The 10,000-nt window shown below is 40.8% G+C and overlaps 2 protein-coding genes across 2 annotated transcripts in view; one reads left to right on the top strand and one right to left on the bottom strand.

Moving 5' to 3' along the window:
- Positions 1–10,000, top strand: part of LOC311041147 (uncharacterized protein) — a 107,667-nt gene that overhangs the window by 32,064 nt on the left and 65,603 nt on the right. The gene's annotated exons all lie outside the window — the stretch shown is intronic.
- LOC311041149 (prothrombin-like) overlaps positions 1–10,000 on the bottom strand; it is a gene marked incomplete at its 5' end in the record, with an annotated part of 14,517 nt that overhangs the window by 3,000 nt on the left and 1,517 nt on the right. Inside the window, 11 exons of the mRNA XM_084051662.1 lie at positions 60–233; positions 985–1,152; positions 2,469–2,595; positions 2,820–2,933; positions 3,631–3,927; positions 5,601–5,734; positions 6,269–6,377; positions 6,525–6,590; positions 6,702–6,726; positions 7,204–7,283; positions 9,103–9,183. Coding sequence (XP_083907788.1) covers positions 60–233; positions 985–1,152; positions 2,469–2,595; positions 2,820–2,933; positions 3,631–3,927; positions 5,601–5,734; positions 6,269–6,377; positions 6,525–6,590; positions 6,702–6,726; positions 7,204–7,283; positions 9,103–9,183 — 1,375 coding nt within the window. The remainder of the gene's footprint in view (positions 1–59; positions 234–984; positions 1,153–2,468; positions 2,596–2,819; positions 2,934–3,630; positions 3,928–5,600; positions 5,735–6,268; positions 6,378–6,524; positions 6,591–6,701; positions 6,727–7,203; positions 7,284–9,102; positions 9,184–10,000) is intronic.

Genomic DNA, 10,000 nt, shown 5'->3' with positions numbered 1-10,000 from the left:
TTTAGAGAGTGTGTGTGTGTGTGTGTGTGTGTGTGTGTGTGTTTGTGTGTGTCTCTTACGTCTTGGCGACCTTCTTGCTGGGCAGACAGACAGGGTGGATTTGTTCGGTGAAGGTGATTGGTCGTCTCATGTGCAGCAGAGCGATGTCTCTGTTCAGGTTCTCCCTCCAGTTGTACTTAGGATGGACGATGATGTCATCAATGGCCACGATCTTCTCTGTGCCGCGCTCAAACCTACAACCATGACATCACACACACCATGACATCACATCTGATGTCATTTAACTCTTGAGACCGTAAGGTTCCATTACTCTCATTTGTACCAAGCCCCCAGAACCGAGAGCAATAAGTGGGAATGACCCTTCCTTCCACTTAGCCTTGCCTACTTGTACTCAATTATTTATACAAGCTCTATTGGATCTTGTTTAGTTGATAGACTTATTTGTTTTATCTCTTGCTCATTTGATTTTCCTATTTGTCTCATCTGTTAAAAGAGGTGGTGCCATGGTTTTGCACTTTTTCTGTTGTTCATGTGTCTATGAGGTGCTAAGGTGAGAACCAGGTATACTTAATGAACTGGAGGCGTGTCCACATAAAGACATAATTTTAACAATTTCTGTACACTTTTTTGAAAAAGATCTTCCTCCTAGTATAACCATAATACCTGATGATTATGTTTTAGGGTGGGAGAAAATCACTGAAAATCACGGCACCCCGTCTTTAAGAAAGTAGGTAGCTGGTATATTGCACTTTTACCTCAGCGCTAGGTATACTCTTAGTTGCTTGTTTTAGAAGAGAATGCACTTCAGACTTCTGGTGATTAGTAGTTTTGTTCCCTACCTATGTTGAATGCACTTACTTTACTTTACTTTACTTTATTATGGATCCCCCATTAGCACTGGTGACACTGCTGTGCATGTGATCTACAAGCTCACAATGTGACATGTTGTGACAGACAGACAGACAGACAGACAGACGGTCTCACTTGGCTCGGTTGTGTTTCCCCAGTCTGACCAGGATGTCGTTAGAGGTGAAGTTCTTGTTCCAGGGAGGATAGAGGATGCAGTGAGCAGCTGTTAGGATCCATTCATCACTGATGAGACTGGCTCCACAGAGGAGCTCCTGTGGACTGCGTTTATACAGCATCACCTGCCTTTAAAACATGTTATATACATGTTAAAACATTATAAACATGTTTATACAGCATCACCTGCCTTTAAAACATGTTATATACATGTTAAAACATTATAAACATGTTTATACATCACCTGCCTTTAAAACATGTTATATACATGTTAAAACATGATAAACATGTTTATACAGCATCACCTGCCTTTAAAACATGTTATAATAAGATCATGGATACAAGAGGCCGGCCTTAGAGATAGGGGAGGAGTTATCTCCCTTAGAGATAGGGGAGGAGTTATCTCCCTTAGAGAGAGGGGGAGGAGTTATCTCCCTTATAGATAGGGGGTGGAGTTCAACAACAGTGACGCGTTGGGAGCATAGACTGTAAAAAGAATGGACAGTGTTACACCCATATACTCTACAGACCGTAAATTAAGTCTATTTTTCTGCTATTTCAAATCTGCCATCTTTCTATATCGCGTCATATGCTATGCAACCGGAAATTAATGCTATTGGTTAGCTTGTCAATCAAGAGCGGAGGTGGGGAGTGAATGCTATTGGTTGTGTAGCTTGTCAATCAAATCATCCCACCCCTCCTAGCATAGCATACCCTACTTTATCATCAATTTTAGAATAAATGGGACCATAATTTACCAAAATGCATATCATGGTGATTGAAAGGAGACTTTAAACTAGCGACTGGAAGCATATAGTATTTATGACAATGTTTATTAAGGTAACAAAATCTAGTCTAAAGTTCGGCAAAAACCCATCCGCTTGAATGGAGAGAAATTCTTTCTGACCACCGGCTTCGAATGCTATCAATGCATTGAATGGGAGATGATCACGTTTTATCAGACCATTGAATGGGCGAGTAGGCGACGAGTAGGCGATACACGGACCTACCCGCGATTTGTCAGACCATTCATTGGGCGTAATCAGGAGCTGCAGACCTACTTTGGAGGCGGAGCAGTCCCCACAACATGATTTACCATTCTGTGCCTATCGGTACATAACTCTATCTGTACATAACTCTATCTGTACATAACTCTATCTGTACATAACTCCATCGGTACATAACTCTATCGGTACATAACTCTATCTGTACATAACTCTATCGGTACATAACTCTATCTGTACATAACTCCATCAGTACATAACTCTATCGGTACATAACTCTATCGGTACATAACTCCAACGGCGCTGAGTAGGCTCAGGCGAACGTCACACCGTTCAGGACGGCAACTCGGTCGCTTTAGCTCCCTCTGTGTTGTGTTGTTGTGTTGTTATGTTGTTGTGGTGTTGTGTTGTTGTGTTGTTGTGTTGTTGTGTTGTGGTTACCATGGCGCTGAGGCGACCTCGGCGTCGTCTCCTCCGACGATGCGACTTCCTCTGTACGACTCCAGTAGCTCCTCCTCTTTCTTATCCGCTTTGTTGTTGGCTTCAAAGAGAGGCCTGTTACCACACACTGACACACACACACACACACACACACACACACACACACACACACACACACACACACACACACACATGTTTTTTGATTGATTGAATACTTTATTAACAGTTTGTAAAAGGAACAGAGGTACAGTTACACAATGATGCTAATAATGAACAATAATACTAATAATAATAATACATTAATAACAATAATAATAATAATAATAATAGTAATAGTAATAGTAATGATACCTTGCTCTCCGCTGCCGAAGCTTCTGGGACTGAAGAAGGTTTTCCGTTTGGCTGCAGAGAGAACGGAGCGCTCTCTGCCCTCTGTGACCTCTGAGGCGCTGTCCAGTGTTTCATCTGGAGAACACACACACACACACACACACACACACACACACACACACACACACGCGCACGCACGCACGCACGCACGTCCAATGTGTCATAATAGAACAGTGGTTCCCAAACCTTTGTGTTTGCCCGGGGCCCAAACTATTGAAAATAGCAGATCTATAAGCTCACAATTTGTCGCTTCACGACGCATTGTGAGCTTGCAGATCTGCTAATTCCTAAACGATATTTTGTACGTTCTAATTTAGGGAATTTCTTTGATTATTTTTTAGCGGCGCTAGCCGCTCTATACCTGACTTTGTCCGTGTGCGTCAACGTTCTGATTGGTCAGGTGCGTCAACAAAGTGATTGGTCAAGCTTCACGTGACACATGGCTATAAACACATTATAGACACATATCGATGACAAAATGTATCAAAGGTGCCGCTACCTTCACACAGGGTGTGATTTTTATTGTATTCATGAAATTCTTTTAGAAAAATTGTGTGGAAATGTTTCGAAAATATTTTAAACTAATAATAATTAATGGCTCCCTATGTTATAGTATATTAGTCGTATATTTACCACACAGGTCAAGGTCACAGTAGTATTTATGTATTTTACAGTATATTTTATAGTATATTTACCACAGAGGGGGTAGTATTTATGTATTTTACAGTATATTATTTATTATATTTTATATTATATTTTATAGTATATTTACCACAGAGGTCAAGGTCACAGTAGTCTAAGGTCACATTCCCGTTGACCTCTATGAAGCACCAGGGACCCTCGGGGTCGTCGTCGGGGTTGCGACACTTGTTGCCTAGCAACCTGACCTCTGGGATGAACTCCTTGCCCTTGCTGTGGCTGGTCGCCCCCGGCGACGCCCACGGCAGGCAGGCGTGGCCACCCAGGGTCACCGAGAGGTCGCCGACGTAATCCACGCCGTGATTGGTCAGGCAGTCTCTGACCCGCGCCTGTCTGGGAGGAGCCAGAGTGGACGGTACAAACACCTGGCCTAGAGAGAGAGACAGAGAGAGAGACACACAGAGACATACAGACAGTAATGAATATCATCTGAATAATTGTTAAATAGATCTATATTGTTATAGTAATCATTACTATAGAGTGTTTGTTCAGTAACAGTGTTAAATAGCTCTATATTGTGATAGTAATCATTACTATAGAGTGTTTGTTCAGTAACAGTGTTAAATAGCTCTATATTGTGATAGTAATCATTACTATAGAGTGTTTGTTCAGTAACAGTGTTAAATAGCTCTATATTGTGATAGTAATCATTACTATAGAGTGTTTGTTCAGTAACAGTGTTAAATAGCTCTATATTGTGATAGTAATCATTACTATAGAGTGTTTGTTCAGTAACAGTGTTAAATAGCTCTATATTGTGATAGTAATCATTACTATAGAGTGTTTGTTCAGTAACAGTGTTAAATAGCTCTATATTGTGATAGTAATCATTACTATAGAGTGTTTGTTCAGTAACAGTGTTAAATAGCTCTATATTGTGATAGTAATCATTACTATAGAGTGTTTGTTCAGTAACAGTGTTAAATAGCTCTATATTGTGATAGTAATCATTACTATAGAGTGTTTGTTCAGTAACAGTGTTAAATAGCTCTATATTGTGATAGTAATCATTACTATAGAGTGTTTGTTCAGTAACAGTGTTAAATAGCTCTATATTGTTATAGTAATCATTACTATAGAGTGTTTGTTCAGTAACAGTGTTAAATAGCTCTATATTGTGATAGTAATCATTACTATAGAGTGTTTGTTCAGTAACAGTGTTAAATAGATCTATATTGTGATAGTAATCATTGCTATAGAGTGTTTGTTCAGTAACAGTGTTAAATAGATCTATATTGTGATAGTAATCATTACTATAGAGTGTTTGTTCAGTAACAGTGTTAAATAGATCTTTATTGTGATAGTAATCATTACTATAGAGTGTTTGTTCAGTAACAGTGTTAAATAGATCTTTATTGTGATAGTAATCATTACTATAGAGTGTTTGTTCAGTAACAGTGTTAAATAGATCTTTATTGTGATAGTAATCATTACTATAGAGTGTTTGTTCAGTAACAGTGTTAAATAGCTCTATATTGTGATAGTAATCATTACTATAGAGTGTTTGTTCAGTAACAGTGTTAAATAGATCTATACTGTGATAGTAATCATTACTATAGAGTGTTTGTTCAGTAACAGTGTTAAATAGCTCTATATTGTGATAGTAATCATTACTATAGAGTGTTTGTTCAGTAACAGTGTTAAATAGATCTATATTGTGATAGTAATCATTACTATAGAGTGTTTGTTCAGTAACAGTGTTAAATAGATCTATACTGTGATAGTAATCATTACTATAGAGTGTTTGTTCAGTAACAGTGTTAAATAGCTCTATATTGTGATAGTAATCATTACTATAGAGTGTTTGTTCAGTAACAGTGTTAAATAGATCTATATTGTGATAGTAATCATTGCTATAGAGTGTTTGTTCAGAAATGGTCCTACATCATACACTAGGATAAATTATCTTTTGTTGAGCTGCACATTCAGTACAGATCTACAAGTTCTGAAAGCTTTACAATCTCCAAGCTCACTAACCATATTGTGGTACTGAACAGTACTCTCTCTGTACTGTAGTAATAGTAGTAGTAATAGATTACTGACCACATCGTGGTACTGAGCAGTACTCTCTCTGTACTGTAGGGTCTCTGGTGAAACACCAGGGACCGTCTGTACTGTCTGGGTTCCGACAGAAGTTCTCCGTCAGAACACTTCCTTCTTCCGACGTGTTGTACTGCCTACAGACAGACAGACAGACAGACAGACAGAAAGGGAGACGTTACGTTATTGATGACCGACTCAATAACAACTAGAAAAGTGTGCTTTAAGTTTTGGACAAGATCTGTAGCAGCAAAACATTTGGAAAACTGTAAAAATGGCGGAAAATATAGCGTGGTCACAAATGGGGCGTGGCATATATGGGGAGTGTGTGTTCATTTTGTCTACTACAACTATAACGCAAAATGTTGGTCGTTTCTTTCACTGACAAACGCTAAATAAAAACTAAGATATGATGACACAAACTGTGACTAAATATACTGTCAATTTAATAAACACAGGCAGAGAGACAGACAGACAGACAGAGATACAGTTAGAGAGAAGACAGACAGACAGACAGACAGGCAGAGAGACAGGCAGAGAGACAGACAGACAGGCAGACAGACAGACAGACAGACAGACAGACAGAGAGACAGGCAGAGAGACAGACAGGCAGAGACACAGGCAGAGAGACAGACAGGCAGAGAGACAGGCAGAGAGACAGACAGACAGACCTTATGATTGGATGAGGGAAGTTACTACTCCAGTATTGACAGGTTCTTCCATTCACGGTGATGTTGACGTTACCTTCATAGTTCACTCCTTTACCTACCGCACACACACCTACACACACACACACACACACACACACACACACACACACACACACACACACACACACACACACACACACACACGTAAAGATAATGATAACAAACCAGAGACGAGACGAGAGAAGAGAAGAGAAGAGAAGAGGAGAAAGAGTCTCACCTTCAATGCATTCTCTCACTTGGTTGATGTTGTCTGTAGTTCTCAACAGCTTTGTCCCGTCACAGTCTAGAGAGAGAGAGAGACAGACAGACAGACAGACAGACAGTCATTGATCTAAACTAAACTAAGTTAACACTAGTCTGGTAGTTATCTTTGTTGTCATAACTTTTTACTCACCCAGATATTTAGCCCAGAAGTTTTCCTGGAAGGAGAGGGTTAAATATGTTACTGTCTCTCATAACGATCATGTGATCATTTATATATCGCTGTTGCCGGGCGGAAAAACCTTCTATCTCTGTATTGGTTACAGTTACTCGAAACAAGCACTTAAGGGAGCAATTAATCCATTTTCAAGCATATCTTCATCCTTACTAATGGTCATCATTGGTCAATCGGACCCCCACTCGCTCACAGAGTTCTGGCCATTTGCTGTAATAACTTAGCGCTCTGCTGTCGCCAAATGTAGGTTTTATTGTTTTGACTATTGTCTCGGCCGACCCCTGAACAGTGTTGGTACGGACAGTGGTGTAAAGTAACTAAGTACATTTACTGTACTTACTTTTACTTTACTGCCCGCCCTCTAGGTCATTTTAATATTATTGGATTATAAAAAGCTCACAGTGAGTCAATTTTCACTACTTTTTGCACAACACCGAATGAATGTGGAAGCGTACTGTACCGTTTTGTCCGGCTGCTCGAACACCTCCCTCGCCTCCTCGTGGTCACAGATTTCCTCGACGCACTCTCTCTCCAGGTTCCCTGAAAAACAACACAATTATTCATGGTCACAGATTTCCTCGACACACTTTCTCTCCAGGTTCCCTGAAAAACAACACGATTATTCATGGTCACAGATTTCCTTGACACACTCTCTCTCCAGGTTCCCTGAAAAACGACACGATTATTCATGGTCACAGATTTCCTTGACACACTCTCTCTCCAGGTTCCCTGAAAAACAACACGATTATTCATGGTCACAGATTTCCTTGACACACTCTCTCTCCAGGTTCCCTGAAAAACGACACGATTATTCATGGTCACAGATTTCCTCGACACACTCTCTCTCCACGTTCCCTGGAAAACAACAACAAATATTCGTCTTACCTTTTATCTGATATTACTATATCGTAGGACGAGTGGTACTGTAGAAACATTCATAACTCTTTCATAACTTCCCGAGTCCTCCGCAAGCTAAACACATTTTGAGGGGCAGGTGCTCAAGTAAATTATGCTTTTTTTTTGTTGACTTGGTCTGCTCTTTTTTCCCTCTACACCTATACCTCTTTGTGGTATAGGTGTAGGTGTTATATGTTATATGTATGGAGGTGTTATATGTGGTATAGGTGTATAGGTGTTTAGGCAAAAATAGCAGATCTACAAGCCCACAACGCATTTTGGGCTAAAGTTCTCCTCCAGAAAAGGGATGCTAGGTTTCGAGTGGTTACGGTAAAAACAAAAATCATATCACATAAAGATTTGGCGGACCCCCTGTAGTAACTCTGAGGACCCCCTAGGGGTACCGGACCCCCTGTTGAAGACCCCTGCTGTAAACTTTTTTTCAAAAGGGCACTTCTGGTCAAGAGGGCAAAGGGCAGGTGCTCTAGCACCACCTAGAGTCTATCTGTGCACGTCCCTGTGTATTTTTATCGCAATTTTATATATGTATTTTTTTGTTCATATGATATCTGACTTTCCTAATGACAGAAAACTGTCCACGGTGTTTTTGTCCCAAATGTGCCGCCGTAGTGTTTACAAACTGATCACTGGTGAAATTTGGACTTGTGAGACTTCCTGAGGGAGGGGCTCATCTCACACACACACACACACACACACACACGCACACACACACACACACACACACACACACACACACACACACACACACACTGTGGTCCATAGACATATAAAGGTAGAGGTAGGTTGAGGTGCTGAAGCACAGGGCACCAACCCTTGGGGGGGGGCACCAAACGGCGAGAAGGAGGGAAAAAACGGCAAATTTAGAGTGTCCGTTTCCCCCCCCCCCCCCCCAAAACGGTGCCCGGGGGGGGCACCAAACCGGGTCCAAGCACCGGGCACCACGAAGGGTTAATACGCCCCTGCTCCTCTGGCTCTGAAGCGTCTGTATGGCGGACACGCTTCCGCTTCCAGGGGGGGCAGCTGGAACTCTCCGCGTGCGTCACAGAAGGGGGCGTTCAGTAGGCCAATCAGAGGCAGGTGGGGGCGGGACAACTAGATTCTGACAAGTCCTGGAAAAGACGCGCTGTGATTGGCCAGTGCCCGTTCCCCCCATTTCCGGGGGGAACGGGCACTGGCCAATCACAGCGTGTATGGCGGCCACCATACGAAACAGGTCGCTCCAACGAACTGCAGAGGCCAATGAGGTGTCTAGGTTTCTATATCTATGCTGTGGTCAGTTTTCTGTCATTAGGAAAGTCAGATATGAAGAAAAGAAAATGTATAAAATTGCGATAAAATGCGCAATATTTGCCAAAGCATGTGATTAATCGCAATGAAACATTTTTATCATTAACATTTTTATAGCACTAACAATTATAAATGAATGAATACTACAGTATACCTGGTTTCAGCTCCTCGAACATAGAATTGGCTCGTCTGTTTCTCACCAACACCTGAGTGGCCGTCTGACTGTCCAGGAACACTGCGCGCGCACACACACACACACACACACACACACACACACACACACACACACACACACACACACACACACACACACACACACACACACACACACACACACACACACACACACACACACACACACACACACGTACATACACACGTACATACATACACAAACAAAGACATTAATTTGCATTTATGAGTACACAAACATTCTCAGACACCAATCTAATGAATGACATTTTGACCTTTTTTTTCCTCTTTTTTTTGAGTTTTCTTTTTTTTTTACCATTTTGTTTTACCTTTTTTTACCCCCTTAACCTTAAAGCGGTTCTTTAGTCTTCTACCAGGTGTTACGTGGTGAAAACAGACGATCTACAATCAGGTCTACAAGCTCAAAATGCTACTCTATTTATAAAGCACGTTTAGAACCAACCACGGTCGATCACACTGACAGAAGGTGCATTGAAAACCAGAGAAAAGATTTAAAAACAGAAGAATTACAAGAAAGAATTGAAGCAAACGTTACATGACTGGAGCATTGAGAGTACCAAAGTCCTGACCTCATTCCCGCTAAGCAGTGGTGTAAAGTAACTAAGTACATTTACTCAAGTACTGTACTTAAGTACAATTTTGAGGTATTTTTACTTTACTGGAGTATTTCCAATTGTCAGTACTTTTACTTCTACTCCACTGCATCTCAGAGGCAAATATTGTACTTTTACTCCACCACAATTATTTGAAAGCTCTAGTTACTTTATAGATTTTGAATATTATTACAAAACATACATTAACCACTTCAGCCCTATATACACATTTCGACAATTTGAAAA

Source organism: Gymnoscopelus microlampas, assembly GCF_963454915.1.
Source record: "Gymnoscopelus microlampas genome assembly, chromosome: 24".
Taxonomy (NCBI): Eukaryota; Metazoa; Chordata; class Actinopteri; order Myctophiformes; family Myctophidae; genus Gymnoscopelus; species Gymnoscopelus microlampas.
The sequence above is the reverse complement of the archived record's forward strand: the minus strand, read 5'-3'. Positions and strand labels throughout refer to the sequence as shown.